A 19,268-nucleotide genomic window follows, 5' to 3' on the forward strand; every position below is an offset into this window, starting at 1 on the left:
TAATCTGAGTTACAACAAATGTACTCGAGGTGATCTGAGATTGTAAATCAATATTCTTAACACCTATACATTACTACACTGCTAAGATTTGTTACATAAAATAAGTCATACTGTGCGACTCAGCTTATTATGACACAAAATCACCTCTGTGGTATCCACATTCATCTCAGCTCGTTCCACGGAAGCATTATTATATTAAACAGATAAGGAGGTTCCTAACAGGCACATACAGTAATAATGTATGTATTTGCAAACCCATGCCAATGTTGTTCAGAGGTTGAAACCTGGCACATGAGATTAGTTTTCCATGTCATTAAAAACCGTAAAGATTCTATGGTTAGTATTTGAAGTAGTAGCCACTCATACCCAGACTGAAGTCCAGTCTCAGCCTCATTCAAAGACACAGCAGGAACACAATATAATATTTAAACCAAAACAGGAATAACCTTGCAGCATACAGCATTTTTTTAAAAATGGGAATATACCCTGTAATAAAGTTTTACATGATACAATCCTTACTGTTCTAAAAACATTAATGTAACATGTATCCTATATCAAACTGGTTGTGGAAGATGTCCACTCTATGTGCGGTGATGCTCCAAGGCTTTATGAGGTGTTCATTAAAAAAAAAAAAAAAAATGCCCTCACATCATGTCCTGGTGAGTTATTCATACAGTGTTAAAACATCAACTGTAACAGTACTTCATCAGTGTTAGTAGTCCTCTCAACTCTGTTCCCTGAACGGTAAAACTCCTGCCAAGACTGACAGATGTTGCTGTATGAATGCCTTTTTCTTTCTCAGCAGCACCTGCGCAGCCTGTTTAACCGAGGCACTGACTGCCCAGCCATGGCCATGTCATAGAGACATTCTTCCCTCCACTATAGCATTGTAGAGCTCCTCATCTATGGCCTCGTATCTTTCGGCTCTACTGTTCAGAAAGTAGATGTGGTCAGTTGTGACACGCGGGTCAAATCCCTCCCTCTGCAGCCTGGTTTTCTGGATTTTAAATGTACCTACACAGGATGTAGAGATAGATAAAAGTACATTATAATTTGTTAAAATGAAATCATAGTGATGATAGATATTTCTTAATTTGGGTGGGATGCTGGGCCAGTTTACCTGTCGTGTCAACTTGTGGGGAGATTCGGAGGAATATGGGCCGAGCGTAGGAGGGAAGCACTCGCTGGATATTCTGCAAGAAACTGTTGCAGTCAAAGCCTCCTGTAGCATCTGCAATGGCAGCCATGCCTGCTTTACCTTCCACACCTGGAACAAAATACGGTGATAAGTATTTAAGGAAAATCCATGGCAGAAATGCCTCCAGCATGACGTTAAAGGCACGAGAGTCTAAATGAGAACCATCACCTGGCACTGCCACACCGTACACAGCAACATCAGTTTGATCCAGAAGGTTGCTGAGTATGCCTTCCACCTCAGTTGTAGAGACATTTTCCCCTCGCCAGCGGAAAGTGTCCCCACTGCGATCACGGAAGTACATGTAGCCCAGTTCATCCATTACCAGCACGTCACCTTGAGTAAACAAAAGTCTAATTAGCTGCCAGCTTTAGGCCAAAAACCTCCATGTCAGGTCTGAGTATGACCACCAAACTCTGAGAAAGGAAAATGTTTGCAATCCAACACAGCCTTTCTCTTTAATTTTTTAGGAAAAATGAATGATCTAGAACACCAAAATCTTCAAATGAGAGCTGCAAACTTTACTGAGGAAACGTAAATGTGGATTTGGGGAAAAGGCATTGGCAACCTGATAAATATGCAGAATCATTTTTCTTGAACACATCACGAGCGATCTTCTTCTTGGTTGCATCCTGGTTGGCATATCCATCAAAACGCCTTAAAGGGTCTTTTTGGTTGATGCGACCTACCAAAAGGCCCGGCTCTCCTGAAAAGCAAAGCTGTGTGTGAGTATCACTGTGTGCTTTTGAAAGACTGATATAAGATATAGCATAAAGAGTAACATTTTACATCAAATTAACTCATAATCGTAATAGAGATGTTCACTACCAGGGCGGCAAGGGATACACAGGCCCCGGCTGTCTCGAACGAGTTCCATGGTGTCCTCATTAACACTCACTAAACGGATCGGGTACACGTTTGGGAGAATGCGACTGTTGAATCCACAAGCTCCAACCTGGCAGAACAAAGCCAGATAAATTCAGATCAACTGTACAGTTATAAGTGAAGAGAAAAGCAGCATAGTGATTTCTAACCTTGCCATCCATGTTGGCAATGCTGCAGTTGCACTCAGTTGCTCCATAGAACTCGCCGATCTGCGCCACGCCAAAACGCTCTGTGAAGGCTTCCCACACGCTGGGGCGCAATCCATTCCCCACTGCCAGACGAACTTTGTGACACTTCTCAGATGGTCGGACCGGCTGAGATAAGAGGTAGCGGCATATCTCCCCAATATACTGCACCACCTGTAAGTAGAAAGAAAACGTTTTATTCCGTCAGTATTTGCTTCACATGTACTGTTGGAGTCACTGATTTCTTCAAATATGGCATTTCTGAATATGTCTCGAGCTTAATTCTTACAGTGCAGTTGTACTTAATGCAGTCATCCCAGAAGCGGCTGGCAGAAAATTTCCTCTTCACTACCACAGTTAGGCCATGGATCAGACACTGACCAACTCCAATAATATTACCTGGTGAGAAGAGAAAGTTTGTGTGGGTTAATCAACTCAACCCCAGGAGGTGAAATTGTACTCATCAGAAGATGGAGATGAGCATCACATACCTGCTGAGTGATAGAGAGGCAGGCAGTCATACATAATGTCATCAGGACGCATGCGAAAGGCAAAATACCCAAAAGCAGCAATTCTGTAGTAGCTGTCACGAGAAAACGGTGAGAGATTTTGTCATTAGCTGCACAGCAACTGTAACGATTCCTTTTTGTTTGTGGTCGTTCATGAAAACATACCGACTGTGTACCACGATGGCAGCCTTGGGCAGTCCTGTGGTCCCGGAGGTATAAATATAAAACAGGCGGTCTGCAGAAGGCAATACAGTAGAGATTATAATTGCATACTGTAATTTGAAGATGCGTGTCATCTTAATATTTAATTAAATGCTAAAATGAACCTCTAACAGAATGCCAGGGCAAAATGCTAGAAAGAAAATCTAATCCCTGTCTTCAATCCATTTCATGCTTTTCTGCTCAGACCAAAGATCTAGCTTGTTATAAACATCAAGCTCAGATTTTAAATGCTGAGTTCTGTCTATTCATCTAAGACAGTTTGACCTCTGATCTGGGATGTAATTTATCCCATTTATACCATTACCAGTATATGCATTTTATTCCTTATTGAGTTTTTTTTTAAAAACATTTTTACAGCACAAATCTCATTATGCCATTCACATCTACCCTTTAAGGCTGGAGTTACATCATTACTGGAAGGCAATTTTAGCTCAGAAAATAGACAGTGGATTGAAGAAAATGAAATACTGTTCAAAATGTGTTCGATTTCAGAACTTCCCAGAAAACTAATTTACAAGCAGAACTACGGGGTATTTAAAATAGAACGCGTTCAGGGGGTGGGGGGGGGGGTTGGGTACTCACCATTAGGGGTCGACCAGTTACAGACCTGAGAGATAATGGCATCTGATATGCAGCACTGTCCCATTACCAGTATATGCATTTTATTCCTTATTAAGTTTTTTTTTAAACATTAAAAATGTTCTATCTTTACTCTGATCCATCTGCTCCTCTCTGCCTGTGACCACCGGTCTGTGATCTCACAAATAGTTACTTGCTCACAACACATCATGAGTTTAAGAGCCACTGAGGAGCAAATTCATACTCTGGAGCAGCTCTTTGATGGTATGATAGCAGATATTGACCAAGGTTCAATGAACACCACAAACTTATCATACATTTCAACAATGACTAGCAGTTTCCCAGTGATGGTGAAAATGCTGGAATAAGCTGTGGTTGACAAATCGCGTATTGTTACCTTTGTTTACAAAGAAGCTGTGTTTGTATAAGCCCTGAGAAATTATAACCCGGTCGACCCCTACTCACCATTCATGCCTTTGGGGGGAACACATGGTGAAGGGGGATGTCTAGATGCAGTGGCTAAAAGTGGGTCCAGGGGCTGAGCACCCAGGGAAGCCAGTTGATCTGCACTGAGGTCTCCTGTACAAAACCGTACCATGGGCTGGCTGTCGGCAGAATTGATCTCCAACATGGCTGACCATTCAGGAAGAGGAACAAGAGTTGAATGGAAAGAGAGAACGCCAGTCAGATCAGTTCAAGCTCTCTAGACTGTATCAGAAGTACTGTAAATCTAAATGTAATACTTTGTTAAAATCCAATTATTGGTGCAACAAGAACAGAATTATAATAAAAAGTTGCTGTGCAGAAAAATGGTGCAGTTGTCTGTACATTGTTTAACACATTCTTACCATCAGCAAGCTCAGCTCCAAACACTATTGCCCGTGAGCCTGATACCCCAATGCAGTGCAGAAGAGGATCGCAGCGGAGGCTGAAGTTAATGAGCGCAGCTTCCACCCCAACTTTGGCCAAGCCCAGCCAAAGTGCCACCTGTAATGGCCTGCTTTCCAAGAAGAGGGCCACCACATCCCCAGAGACCCATCCTTGACCTCTTGCCCAATGGGCAACCGCATTAGAGATTTCGTCTAGCTGGGAGAAGGTCCATGTTTCTCCTGTGGCCTCATAGATAAGTGCTGGTTTATTCGGGTGGCGTTTTACTGTCTGGGCGAAAATGGAAGGAATATTGCTTCCACTGTGCATGTAACGCCATAAGGCCAGCTTCACTCTCAACAGCACATACAGGCCACTGATAAACATGAGAAGAGAATGGAAGAACAGCCCTCAGTGTACAAAGATGCAGACGCACAAGCATCAGAACTGTAGTTAGACACATTTAACTTACTTTAGGTCTCTCTTGGCAGTTCGTGCTGCAATGTAGAAGTATTTCCAGCTTCTTGTGCCCAGATACACCCCAAGGCCTGCTGCTAAACTCCAGGACCAGGACACCCCAACGAGACGCAACAGTCCCAAGGACCCCAGAGAGGCTGATACACACGCTGCATTGTGCATTCTTGTCACGGAGTAAAAGAAGAAAGATGGGCTTTTACACAATAACGGGCTTAAGCTAAAGCCTACATGGGTTGCATTCATGGGGCTGAAATGCTGTAGTGCAGGCTGGTACACACAAGCACACACAGAAAAGTTGTTTTTTTGGTAGCTCAGAAAAAAAAAGCACGATATAAAAAGCAAGATATAGTGTAACAAAGAATCCAGCTCGTAATTAAACTGTGAACATAAACAGATGTCACGCCTGATCGCACAAACTATCACAACAATGTAAAATCAGGATACAACTTACCTATGAGCCAACAGACTGACGTGATGTCACCTTTCACCCGATAACCCCGTTGTTCGACAAAACTTACTACTTTTTTTTTTTTTTTACTTCGCGGAGACTATGAAGCTTTCAAACCGTCCTCCCGCTGAGGAAAGCGCCGAAAGTATCCACAATGTTGCGAAACCGAGTTGTTCTTTTAGTGTTATAGCAGTTTGACCGCTATCAGCACTGTTAACTGTTTAGTAGTTAGCAGTTTACTACCGTCAAATTTTCTTTGGAAAATGTTAGTTAGCGACCTCCTTTCTGCTGGCACCTACGGGGATAACTAGAACCTGAGAGGAAAAAATGAATAACAACTCGCATGAGAACAGTGAGATGCGGAGTGAATCAGGCTATTTTCTGTACTCCATATTGAAGAGAGCGACTGCCATTAAAGCACCGCCTACCATGGGTGGAAACCTTCTGTACCAGTTCAGCTATTTGTCAAATGCGGAGCTTGTCAAGCTTTTCTAAGCTCCGATTGGACGAAATTGACCCATACCAATAGCCCAACCACCCAATTTGTAAACGGCTGCTACTGAATGTGGAACAAACCGTAAGAACACCGGCACAGACTACTAACTAAATTTTGTGACGTGTAGTTTAAGTACACTCCATCACTTATTCCCATGATGCCGTAATGGCTCATATCATGCCAAATATAGACTTCTCCAACTCCAAATGATAAACTGAAATGTTGAAATTTCTATTCTCAAATTTCTCACGATATATTTTGAAAAAAAAAAAAAAGTAGAGAAAAAGGTAAGAAAAATAAATGAATGAAAAAATAAATTACAACTGTCCAAACAATAAATCTTCAAGGAAACTTTGCTATTGCAGATAAAAGGCCTCTCGGCGAGTATCTGCAAAGGGGCTTTTTGCTGTCACTGTGGGTGTCTTAGGATCAAGACAACAGCAAACTTTTGAAAGCACCGTTCTTCTGAGTAAGATGTAAACCCAGGGGTCCAAGATCTGATTCCAGGAGGCCATGCGTAATCCCAGAAGAGTGAATTGACCTAGGGCTTTGGGACTTTGATTGAGCTGCACCACGAGAATGTGGATCTAAAATGTTGGACAAAGATACAGATATCACTCTCAGGGTTTACCAACTTAATTATTGACTAATCATATACAATCTCTAATTCTACAAACACATCTGATCACTTATATAGCTGTGGAAACAAATCTGTCAAATTAAAAGAGTAATACACACGAGAAAAGGGCCCCAGCAGACACAGGACACCACGGTGATTGCTGCTAGTTGCACCATCATCTCCACATCCAAAGAGTGAAACATGGAGCCAGAGGATGCAGATGATACACGGCGAGCAAAGTGAGCTGTAGGTTTTATATCACTGTTGCTGGACTTAATTCTGGCCTGCAGCAATGCCAGACCACTCAGGATGTTGCAGAGCCAGGAAAGAGTAAGAGCGGTGAGGCCCAGACATGAGAAGGTCACAACTAAATTTGTGTCAGCTTTAGATTGTGGATCATGAATTGGCAAAAAACACCATGTGCCTGGAAATTGCTTTTTATAAGTCCCCACAGTAAATAAAGGTAAAACAGCGAGCAAAAGTGCAAGGGTGGACAAAAGTAACGCTGCTCCCTTCACATAAGCCACTGTAATCATGGAAAGATGGAGAAAGGGTCTGGTGATTGCCACATAGCGCTCTACTGCCATAGTAAAGCCCAACAGCAAAGGACACAAGCCAAAAAACACCATATTTGCTCCAAAGATATTACAGAATTGGTCGGGGGGGTTTCCATATGTCTGATACAATGCAAAGGTACCAAGAATCAGATGACCTCCCAAGTCAACCAAAAGTAAAGTCACTGTTAGTTGTAAAAATGTTGCTTTGGATTGTCGGCGGAATCTGGCACGAGAATTAAACAGGATGCCCAGAGCAGTGAGGTTGGAGATAATGCCAAGTATCATCGTGAAGCAGGAGATCCCTAAAGCATGGATGGGATATGATCTGCTCATGTTCAACGAGCGCTGACCGGAGGTGTTGATGTTCAGGATCTGATGGAGGATGGATGGTGTTGAAGGAGTAGGAAATGAAGCTGTTGAAAAAGAAGCTGTCTTCATCTTCAGAGTGATCTACAGAAAAGTACAAGTTTGAATATGTGCATTAGTACAAATATATTGAGTGATCAATTTTCACTAATGTTTTTATGTCAGCTTGTTCTGCCCAGTAATAGTTTTTTTTTAACTAAATCACAGAGTGAGACAAGTCTTAGCAAAACTGTGTCCTTATGAATTCCATGATATATGTGAGCAGCTCAAAGGCTAATAACAAGTGGTCTTCCAGTGACACTTGTGATTTAAACTGGAATTGATTGAGCCTCTACAGCAGGCAGTGATCAAGAGGAGTTGATGAGACTTCAGTGGAGGACATTTAAAAATTTAAAGCCGGCATAGACGTTTGATTGGCATGCATGAATGTGTATCCTAACAAATAAAGATGTTCTAGAAGATTACTTGAAAGGTCAGTGCAATGCTCAACCTGATACACTCAGGACAGTATTACCAAACTGTGGCAACATAATTCCTGTTTGGAAATACAGGAACTTGTGACATTTTGCTTCTTTTATTTTTAGCTGTTTTCACAACAGGTTCTAAGACCAGAAATGGAGTATATCTATTTAAAAAAATGCCATATTTTTTACTGCCCACAATCTTATCTGCTCAACAGCTTCTAATGTCAACGTTTCTAATGCTTTTTTAAAATTTTATTTTTATTTTCATGAGAATGTTGGTTTTGCTGAACTCGTGAGGCCTGACTTTGTGTGACTTTAAACAATGTGAAACTATACTCAATCATAATATTATAGTAGAATTTCTTTATTTTGCCTCTTGACGTTTGATGTTATTAAAATTAAACAAGCATTGGGACAATTTCTACAAGCAAAGTTATATCATTGATGTCATGCATATCATATCAGCAAATCATTATCCATACAGAAACACTACGCTTGATATTTATTACATGTTGATGCACTTCCACTTCATAATGCTTTTAATCTCCACCTTTTAAAAGAGGTGCTTCAAAGCAATGATTGAAAGACAGTATAAGGTGTTTGAACAAGTGGTAGAAAAAGAGCCTTTCAATAGCAAAGATTCCGAGGACTGAAATGCTTTTAAGGGGATAATTGGGTTGCGAACTGCGATTTGAACTAGTCCATTTAGATTTTATCACAAAATAGACTAACAAAATGTTTTGAGTCTCTGAAACATGTTTTTTTTATTTAGACCATTAAAAGTTATTAAAAAAAGAAAAAAAAAGTAGATCAAGGAATAAAAGAAGAATAGAAGACCAAGGAATTCATTAAAGTTATTAAAATTGTGTCTTCACAATAAACTCCCTTTCTCAGCTGCTGGTATTCCTATACAGAGAAGCAGTTTCTTCTGAATCACAGATAAGCTGAATCCAGGGTTTCAAGACTGGGAGGATATGAGGATATTGTTGATAAAGATTCAGTTTACCTTAGAAATCATTTAAACAGATTCTGAATACCATACATCTCTCCCAAAAGTGAAGGCTTTGAACATTCATATGTGATATTGTTACATAATCAGGAAATCAGGAAATCTGAAGCGCTCTTCAGGTTCTTGTATACCACAGGAAATAGTTGTTTTCCGACAGATCGGCCTGTTTTGACATGCACAAGATTGCGCTTTATATGTATATTTCAGTTTAACTCTTATATAAGCAGAGAAGACTGTACTAAGTATGTCATTCATAAAGTCAATAACCAGTAAAACATTATGAATTAGGAGTAAAACTTACCTTAGCTGGATGTTTGGGATAGGGTGGAATACACGCGAAAAAACAAATGTGCGTCTTATCAGCAGAGCTGTCCTGTCTCCCTAATTTAGTTGTAACTATTTCCAGCATTCATTTGCTGCTCTTCCCCTCCCTTCATTTTTTTCCTGCCTCTCTAACATTTTCCCTTTCTGTGTAGTCCTTCTTCCACTTCACTCTGGGGAGGGCTATTTTATCTACCTTCTGGATCTGCATTTTCCACCCACCCTCCCTGCTGGATGTTTTCCTTCCATTTATCGATTGCTTCTGCTTACCCTTTGGAGTAAAGTGGATATCCACCATCATATTTCAGGTTTGTAGTATTGATCCAGTGCAAGCTAAATGGTCAGTCAAAGTGAGCCATCATCTATGTTTTCCTTCTCATTTTAACAATAATGGTTTACATTTTCTCAAACCAAAAATGGATTCCTGGATTACTCACCTTAGACGATTAGTATCCAAGTCACAAAAACAAAATCAAGAGTTGAATAGCTACCTTAAGGCTACACTGGCATATGCTGAACATCAAAATTGACATGATTCTCGATATAACAACATTCATGATTAAAAATGGTTCCTTTGCTCTTTAAAATGGAGGAGCCAGTTCTGAGACTTTTAAGTTGTTCTTGAGACCACAGTGCCTTTCATTTCATATAAACAGGAAGGATTATAAAATAATCTCTCATTTCCCCTCTAAGTCTAATTGTTTCCTTTTTGCACTAAATACAAGAGTAAGAAAATACCTTTGAAACCATTACACAGAGATCTTACGAGGCACATTCTGAGATTTATTTGCATAAGTAACAATAATGATAAAAAAAATTGCAGTTCAAACAAGTAAAGACGTGAATTGTTAAATCAGCAATATTCATCTGAAAGTCCCGATGTGCGGAAAACCATTTTCTAACAGCAGTACAAATATTCCAGATGACAAAAATAACCTCTGAACCTGGTAAATAAACTCTTCTTTTAGAAAAATAGTTAGAGATTGTATATGAAATAGGATTATAGTTCAATTTGCATGTGTGATAAAAGCAATATATACATAAACATACATTCAAAATATAAGTTTTCATATTTTGGGTAATTTTTAACAATCAACAACTTTATGACTGTGGTGAATAGAAAGTGCTTGCATCCCAAATATCTCTTGGATTGCTTTTGTTGGTAGAATGAAGTACCTGGACACAACAAGCATTATTAAATGTACCTGATAAAACAGGTTCCAAGATATAATCAGAATTTTGGTCTAAAATCATTTTCCGCATATCTATTTTCTGAAATAAATTATCATTTTACAAACGTCAATAAAAAGTGTTGACATGAAATTAAAACACATTCACCACGTGTCATCTTAACTTATTTGCTTAAATAGCAATATTTGCTTTTTTAAAACTACAATTTGCACAATGAATACAGAAAATGACATCCAAATGATTTTTGAATAAGCTCATGTATTTGTAAAATGACTGAATTCCAATAGAAAAGCCAATACCTTCAAATACATAGACTCACTCACAACAAAATGTTGCTGTGCAGAAAAATGGTGCATTGGCTACAAAAAAAGGCTGTAGTCAACTGCTTGTCTGAAATATTGCCTTTAGCCAGTCAAACCTTATGGTTTGGTTAAAGTTATGGTTGACCTCATCAAATATGAGACTCTCCTGTGTCCTGGGTACTTTTGGATGCCTGAGGATGGCAAAAGGGAGAGACAGTTTAGCCAGTGATGAAAAACTCAAATGGAAGAGTGCTTCCATAATCAGGACATTTACTTTAATCTGTCACTAAAGACACAACGCATTTCTCTTTTAACACCGCCTATAATTTCTTATCATCACCAAACCCTTAAGAGAAATGCTCCCTGTGTTTTCAACAGGGAATTACTTCCATTTTATTTCTAGAACTCCCGTTACAGGTGAAATGTTAAACTCTGTTGTCTGTGTACTTATACTAGTTTGATTTAAACATACTTTTTTATTTAAATGTACTGTGTTTTACTGGTTCACAATGCACATATTACTTATTCCGCAAAAAAACATTCCTTTGAAAGTGAAATAACGACTTACATTTGCTTTGCTGGAGTTGGAGTAATTGAACTCGGTGTATCTCTTCTTCCGAGTTACACAGAATCGAGACAGGATGTTTTTGTACTCGTCCCTCACCTAAAAGCGGATTACAAACTTAGTTTTGCTCCTTTTTTCTTTTTCTCTGTATTTTTCTATTCTAGTGAGGTTGACCAACCTGTTTGGAAAAGAGACAGTGCATGACAAAGAGCATAACCCCCTGAAAGCTGGCAAAAATTGTGAAGAGATAAGTCATGGCAATAGTTCCCTTCTCAAACTGGAAGCATCCAAAGATCCACATGGTGCCGAGAATACACAGCTGAGCCACTGCAGTGATGATGAATGCCCTGCGGGAGGCAGCAAAGATATACACATGTCACACCTTAACTTTAACACTAATCTTTACTTAACCTACGTTTCAGAGGGGGTGTTGTTTGCATTTTTTTTCTTCCTTTATGTGACACAGTAAATGAGTTGATTTTCGGCATGGAAACTATGACTCACTTTTTAAATATGGCAGTGTTTGGTATGTTCCAGGTTGTTGCAGACAGCTTGTGAGTGAGAGGTAACTTACTTTATTTTCTGCAAGTTGTCCAGGTCTGGGTTTAAACTCGAAAACTTCTGTGCCAACTTCCACACGGTGATCAGAAAGAAAAAAATGTTCACCTGAAAGACAAGAGCAAAAAGGTTTAAAAGTAATTCAAGTCCATTCAGGGATATTTTTTGATAGATAATCATTTTCTTCCAGTCTTACTATGATGATGACACAGGCCGGACCAAAGAAAGCCCAAATAAAATCCAAGTTTAACCAGCAACTGAAATGCATATTGAAAATTTACTGAGCAGACTATATAATGGCATAATCTGAGATTCAAATATAAATGGCAAAAAAAACCAAAAACAAATGAATATGGATGTATATGAAATTAATCAATGTGGAAAACTTACTGCTTTTCACTGCCATATCCTTTGGAGTTAATAAATGCAGAGATAGCGACAATAACAGCCGGGACTCCATAGCCACCTGCCATCATGTAGAGGGTTTTGAATTGGGTGTTAAAGACCAACACTACCATCCTGAAGAGCTGTATGCCCTCTAGACACATCCAGCAAAATGCTGCCAGGTAGAAGAAGTGGAGCATCCCTGCTACCACTGCACAGCCAACCTAATGGGGGAGAGAAATGAATATTAGCTTGGCAGCAATGAAAAAGAGACCAGACATGATGAAAAGAAAGATAGAAGAAAGAGAGATCAACTTTATGAGTTAATCTCTGCCAATTCCATTAATTACTCTGTCACAGTACTTTGACCTAAAGTTGATATATTAGGAAAGTAGCACATTTTATGAGCTTGATAGTATACATGTAGGTGCCTAAAGTTACAACCAACTCAAAATCCCAGAAAACCACAACCGTGGCATTGTGTCTCAACCCCATATGTCTGAAAATGTCTCATTCATTGATTTAGATTTGCTGGGGTATTTTATGTCACTTTACAAAGTTATCTAGCCACTATTCTCATTGTCTCCGTTTAACTTTTTGCTTTGCTAAAAACATCAAATCTCATCATTAATGATATAGTTCACTTACTTCTATCGACTGATTATTCTCTACCAGTACTTTGTTCAGTGGTTTATATCCTGACAGGGAAATGAGCCTTAAAACTCCCATTTTGGAAGTTTGAATTTTTTTTTCCATTTGTCTATGAATGCACCATCAGTACAGCGGATGTAACAGCTGGTGAAATATTGGTGAAATGTGGGCTATATAAGCAACATTTCTTGATGTCAGTAACTATAAACCTAAACAAAACATAAAGGAACCAGCCAGCAGCAATTACATTCTCTGGTGCGTGTTTTAACAACTTGGGAAAGTTCAACACATGATTCCAGACAAGACTGTGTCTAAAAGTGGGATCAGCAACCTACCAGCTGCCAATGGACCAAATGCAAATGAGGGAAATATAAGTATTCGGTAATAAAATCGGCTGTCATCTATTTCTGTTAGATTTCAGTTTGGGTGTGTGGTCTGAGCATGCAGGCTTTCTTCAATATGCTCTCTCATACCATAATAGTGTGCTTCAAGGGCTATGAAGTTCTATGGATCTCAAAAGAGGTAGACCCCAAGGATGAAAGGGGTGGAGTAGGGTTGAATGGGTCACATTAATAATATTTCTGTTACTAACAGTAACAGTAACAAAAGTATAAATTGATGAGTGAAAAATGAGCTGCTTTAGTGTAGTTTTATGTTATTTTGACCAAAGCATGTCACAGTTAATTAGGACCTCAATAAATTGTGTCAAGGGATGAGAAAGGACATAATATATCTCTTGATATCTATTCCCCAGTTGTTTTTGTTGGTGGCAGACACTTTTAATGCTCTTGTGGACAAGAAGCTGTCAAAGTATTTACCCTGTTCTCTGTCCGAGAGATGCCTGTAAGAAATATAAGGACGGCAATGAAGAGGCTGATGCAAAGATGCAAATGGATGGTGGTTCTTGGAGTTTGGATGGAGCGAATCATTGAGAATGTCAGGATGCAGATAAACAGACAAACCAGTGAAAGGGATAGGCCCACCCAGGTAATCAGCTGCAACTCAAACTTGTCCTTTTGGGAGAAAGTATAATTATGTTAAAAAATACAGAGATGGACTGAAGTTTAATTTTTGCACTTTACTCTATACGTATATGGTTTCAAATCATCAGATATGTAATAGTTTTAACCTCAATCTCATAGAGGGCCATGAGCACTGCAAAGCTGCTCAGGTGGTTACAAGAACAAACGGTGTATTCCAGGTTAGAGTGTACCACACTGCAGCCGTGAGGTGACCAAGCCCCCCCTTCCTCTGAAGAATCCCAGAATACACAGGTGTGAGGAGTTTCATTTGTCTGCAAAACAGATGAATAGATCAGAAATAAAAGCCATGATTTTTATATTTGTCTTAAAGAGGTGGCTAATCTAAACCATGAAATAAATAATCTTTCTTCTTTACCTGTTTAATGTGGTACAATGTTAATGTGATTGGCTCTTTGAGGTGGCTTGTGTTTCTGTTACTGACAGTAACAGTCACCACTTTGGAGTTTATCGTAAAGCGCTGGCCCTCATCTGGTTTCATCCCACTAAAGAAGCCATCTGCATATTCTTCCAGGTTTGAATAACTGAGCAAGGACACTGCTGTAAAGCCTATTGTATTGACAGCAGATAACAGAGAATGCTATAATAATTATTAAATTCAGGCATTTAGAATTGTGTTTGTATAGATGCTTGATCATTACCAGGGTATAATGAGGGATCTCCTGCAGCAACCTCCAAATCAATGTTTAGTTGAGCATACTTAGATGACAAAGTCCTTGTTCCTTTTGGTAAGACCAACCCTTTATATACCAGCCACTCCACCTCTGTATCCACCAGACATAAAGATAAGGAGATATAGGATTCAAAGGGGAAAAGGACCAAATATTAAGATCACTTGTACTAAATCCACAGATTAGTGAGTAAAAGAAAAATCTACCAGCTACAGGAAAAAATATAGATACTATTTGACTAAGAAGATGCCAAATCTTCTAATGATTAGCAAAAAGCTAAGTCTGAGTCATGCAAATGTTTGTGTGTAGATAAAGATATTATTAAATGTATGCTAATTTCCATTGTACCTGTTTGAGGGGAAGATCTTTTTGTCTCTGTGGTCGTAATGAAAGGGCATATGAACCCCAGAGTGAACTCCACCAAATCCAGAAAGGTGGAGACTTTCCTGTTCTCATCAAGGAGTCCACTGGACAAGAGTTTGTCGATCATAGACAAAAGCCGCTGCAGCCATAAGAGAGGAAGGGAAAAGGAGCCACATAAGTGTGTGTAAGGAAAACAAGAAATGCAGTCAGCCTGAGACCAGACTTTCAGGCTGCACACGGCTGCATAAACAGCCTACAAGGCTGTGTTGCACAGACATCAGAACACCATCTGACAGAGCTTGAGGAGGTAGAACTTGTTTTTGTTCTAGCTTGAGGAAACTTTTATTTGCATGGTAAGACGTTATTGCTATAAGTCATCAGTACCTCCAGTAAGTCCTCTCCATCCAGCTTTTTTGGATACCCGCTCTTTGTGAGCTCCAGACAGCTTTTATTCAGCTGCATTATGTGAGCCTGCACAATGGGTAGTTTCTGAAAGGGGGATCCAAGGAAGATGAAATAAATGTTATCAACAATACATATTACAAAAAAATCTGTACATCTGTTGTGAATTTACCTCTTTCAAATTATTTACATCTTTAAAAACACCACAGTTCAGTTCTGAGAAAGAAAAAAAGAAAAAAGAAGGTTTGACTCATTAATTGGGCTTGCTGTTGAATACACAAATCTAAAATTCTCTATTTGTTATTGAACAAATGCTAGGTTTGTATTGGCTGCTGACAAGACGTGAGTGCAGTTGTGTTCTCACCAGTACAGCTTAACTTCTCATTGCCATAGTTAGTGAACCCTGCATGACATGCACAGTAATAGCCACTGGCTCCATGGTGGCATGTTCCATTTCCACATATTGTCTTATCAATCATACATATGTCTAAAATGGAAACAAATCAGGGACAGGAAAACAATCAGACTTTGTGTGTTTCTATTAATGCCATCCTAATGATAAATATTCTGGTGGACAGGAATGTCATATTCAAAATTCTGAAATTGGTTTAATTATATTTTTTTAATTTTTGTACATTTAAAGGGATTTGGGCTGTCATAACCCTCACCTTCGCAATGCTCCAAACCCCCAGTGAAGTTCGATTTTCCAGATTTCAGTGTAAAGCCAGCATTGCAGACACAGTAATAACTGCCTTGTGTGTTGATACATGATGCAGTCAGACCACACGCATTTCCTTCTTGACATTCGTCAATGTCTACATGAGCAGAAAGATTATATCCCAAAAACATTTGGGATGGAAACCAACACTAATTCATCACCTTGAATGTGAAAGCAATCACACAAAAACTACTGCACAGAAAACGATTGTCACTGTTACCTCCACATGTAACATTGTCATTACGATGAAATACTTCCACACCAGTGGAAGACTTGAATCCATGTTTACATCTGCAGTTATAATGTGAAATTGTGTTGGAACATTCGGTATTAGGTCCACAGATGCCTCTGATTTCAAAACATTCATTGATATCTTAAAGCAAGAGAAAAGGACAAAACAATCATTAAATCATTAAATAATGGCAGCAGGATGGCATCACAGATCTCTGCCATCACTGATTCAAGGTCACTTACCTTTACATTCTGCAAATGATTCAACTGTAAAATTCACTTTCCGTGTTGATGATTGAAAACCAGTTATACACTGGCAGTAGAAGCTCCCATTCGTGTTAAAACATTTCGTATTTGGTCCACATGTTGGTTCGGCCACATCTTTACACTCGTCAAGATCTTAATTGATTAAAGAGGAATGTGAAAAGAACAACAAAACACAAATAGGTATTTAAATAAATATGTGTCTCGTATTGATCTGTAGAGAAAAATAAAGTCTTGTAAAGTTTGGCAAACACAGTCCAGTCCAGGGCCCTCAAGTTTTGAATGCAGGCATTCTCCCCTCTCCCCCGTTGGGAATGGGGGTCTTTCATTAATAACAGTGTTATTAGTGTTGTTGTTATCAATAACTGCTCTGCTCAGACTCATGGAAGACATGCTTGTTTCCTGCGGTTTCCATAGCGATGGCGGCGTGCCAGAAAAATTTATATTATAATTTTTTTCAATGTGAGAAATATGACATGTGGCGGGAGTGCATTACAATAGACAGAAAAGCGCGACTGTAACTTGAGAGCCCTGGTCCAGTCTCACAGGAATCTGTGACAGTTTTTGAACATGTTGTGGGGGTGCTACATCTAACTTTTTTAGTCTCTTAATTGCAAAATTTAGGCATGTTGCAATTTTAAAAGGCAGACATTGGCAAGTTTGGAGCCTAGAGAGTTCAGTAATCTTAGACTTGTTTAACCTTCATTGTGAAACTGCTACTTTTTATGCTCTAGAGTGAAATTGGGTTGGTTTTCCAATGACTGTTAATGTTTTTTCTCCATACCGTTACAACCTTCTTCTGTACGCTCAAATCCCAGGGGACAGGGTTGTTGCATTTTGACCATGACAAGTGAAAGGATCAAAGCTGAAAAGCAAGCAGGGAAGTGTCACATTTTAGTACAGTCAGTTTCTTCTCGACCATGTAATCTAATCTAAGCATTCTTTAACCATAAGGAGATATGCTTGTGTTGCAGATAATTAATCTATTCATTTCACTATATTAGTAAAGTATTCATTTCGCTGCATTATTGATGACAGAAATGTTAGGAGTTTTAAATAGGCCATGCAGAAAAGGCCAATTCCCATATTTTTTGTCTTCACTTCCTCAGATTGTTTCAACACCATGTGCACTGTAAATCAAAATGATCTGCTCATGGGTGTCTGGAGAACTTACTTCCTATGTGTGTAGAAACATCAGATGGCAAGATACAACACAATATAACAAGACATATGTGAAGGCTGTGAGAGTGCAGAGTCAGTTCTTGTTTCCTGAGTGTCACCAGATGGGTGTGATGCGCAACAAATAAAAAAAGGAACAAAGGTCTTTCATTCATGTTCAGTCTATTTTTTAGTTACAGTCCGTAGTCATTTGCTTTTTTAGTTGCTTTCAGAAGTTGGAATCTTTGAGTGTTGTTACTTAATGGCATGGAAACACAGAGTTCTTCCTCTGAGGGAAGCTGAGTGGTAAATGTTGGCACTTTAAGGCAGAAAGTTATGAGGGTGCTGTGGGATGAGCTCATGGTGTATGAATATCACTTTTAAAAGCAAATAAACTGAGAGCTTTTGTTCATTAGCACCCGGATAGCAGACAAGAAAAGCTCTAGTGTTCACCCTTCCTTTCTTTCTTCTTCCTTTCTATTTCATTTGAGCTCTTTTCCCCACACACAAGCTACAGACCGTGGACACTGCAGTGGGCTTAAATTCAGAACTGTAACAGAATTGTGAATTGTAACATCATATGTACCAGTAATACTGTTGCTGAAATTGCTGACACTAAGCAAAGTAATAAAGCAGGGAATTTAGAATAAATTCAAAGCCATTTGACGATTACCAGACCTCTGTTCACTTCTAGTTGACTAAGATTATATCATCCTAAAACTGAACATATCCTGGAAACATAAACAGTGAATACCTATTTTTGAAGGTTTCTAGGCTGCCGTAACTATTTGGTTTCCTGTCTAACACCACAGAACATTTTTTTTACTTTCTCAAAACAGCTGATTTTCCATTCCAGCTACAATGCAAATAGATAATGGATGTGACTCACCCAGAATCAGGAGGATCCAGTTGCCTGCCATAGTGATCGTGTAAATAATGTCCAGATCTTTGAAAGTAAAGTTAAAACAATCTAAAAATGATGAACATTCAAATGGTGCAAATCTCTTCTCGGCTGTTCAGCTTTTTCAAAGTCTCCCTTGGTGACTCAAATTGGAGTAGGAAAAAATAAGTCTTAGCACGCAAGGCAAGGCAATGAATATGGAAAAATTAGAAACATCTTATACCAATCCCGCAAATTAAAGACATTTCTGAGATGTTGCGCATCTCCCATCAAATAGAATGATCTGTTCTTTTTCCCTCTCCCCCTGGCTGTGTCTCCCTTTTGCCTTTGAATGTTAATCTGCTCTCATTGCTGAGTTGACATACTAGGATGACAAGAACTTTTAGGGAGGGGCCTTTCTCTCTCTCTCCCTCTCTCTCTCTCTCTCTAGATCACTCCTCTGACACTGAAGTTCACACTACTAGCTCTAACTTTTAAGGAACTAATGTTCTTGTTAGGGTGGGGTGACAGTCAGATGACAAAACTAATTTGATTCTATGAAAAATGGTTATGGTAATGGTTATCTCTTTGTGTTTGTCCATCTCCCATCTTTCTCCTCTTGTGGACTTTGATTTGGGGACAGACATGGCTGTGAGTACTTTAGACTTTCACATTGTTGTACAGATACTTA

The 19,268-nt window shown here is 39.1% G+C and overlaps 3 protein-coding genes across 3 annotated transcripts; all 3 read right to left on the reverse strand.

The window, feature by feature from the left end:
• Positions 1–8: 8 nt before the first annotated feature.
• slc27a1a (solute carrier family 27 member 1a) lies at positions 9–5,910 on the reverse strand. Its single transcript, XM_072369493.1, has 13 exons — positions 5,371–5,910; positions 4,915–5,082; positions 4,424–4,818; positions 4,041–4,208; positions 2,940–3,009; positions 2,757–2,848; positions 2,555–2,664; positions 2,230–2,439; positions 2,024–2,150; positions 1,764–1,901; positions 1,367–1,531; positions 1,121–1,267; positions 9–1,014 (listed from the first exon to the last, which is right to left on the reverse strand). Exons 2-13 carry the CDS (start codon positions 5,079–5,081, stop codon positions 857–859), a joined length of 1,947 nt encoding a protein of 648 aa, XP_072225594.1. The 5' UTR covers position 5,082; positions 5,371–5,910; the 3' UTR covers positions 9–856.
• A 152-nt stretch (positions 5,911–6,062) lies between these two features.
• ptger1c (prostaglandin E receptor 1c (subtype EP1)) lies at positions 6,063–7,485 on the reverse strand. The gene is made up of 2 exons (XM_072369511.1): positions 6,602–7,485; positions 6,063–6,450 (listed from the first exon to the last, which is right to left on the reverse strand). The coding sequence occupies exons 1-2, from the start codon at positions 7,475–7,477 to the stop codon at positions 6,220–6,222; spliced, it is 1,107 nt and encodes a 368-aa protein (XP_072225612.1). The 5' UTR covers positions 7,478–7,485; the 3' UTR covers positions 6,063–6,219.
• A 3,318-nt stretch (positions 7,486–10,803) lies between these two features.
• On the reverse strand, positions 10,804–18,937 carry LOC140273824 (adhesion G protein-coupled receptor E5). Its single transcript, XM_072369492.1, has 19 exons — positions 18,587–18,937; positions 17,324–17,404; positions 16,519–16,674; positions 16,265–16,417; positions 15,995–16,141; positions 15,691–15,813; positions 15,499–15,542; positions 15,309–15,413; positions 14,910–15,063; positions 14,532–14,654; positions 14,249–14,439; positions 13,980–14,144; positions 13,669–13,863; positions 12,206–12,423; positions 12,012–12,072; positions 11,832–11,923; positions 11,436–11,604; positions 11,261–11,356; positions 10,804–10,883 (listed from the first exon to the last, which is right to left on the reverse strand). The coding sequence occupies exons 1-19, from the start codon at positions 18,615–18,617 to the stop codon at positions 10,842–10,844; spliced, it is 2,346 nt and encodes a 781-aa protein (XP_072225593.1). The 5' UTR covers positions 18,618–18,937; the 3' UTR covers positions 10,804–10,841.
• Positions 18,938–19,268: the final 331 nt, after the last annotated feature.

This window comes from Leuresthes tenuis, unplaced genomic scaffold (assembly GCF_036924035.1).
Source record: "Leuresthes tenuis unplaced genomic scaffold, fLeuTen1.0.hap1 SCAF_17, whole genome shotgun sequence".
Classification (NCBI taxonomy): domain Eukaryota; kingdom Metazoa; phylum Chordata; class Actinopteri; order Atheriniformes; family Atherinopsidae; genus Leuresthes; species Leuresthes tenuis.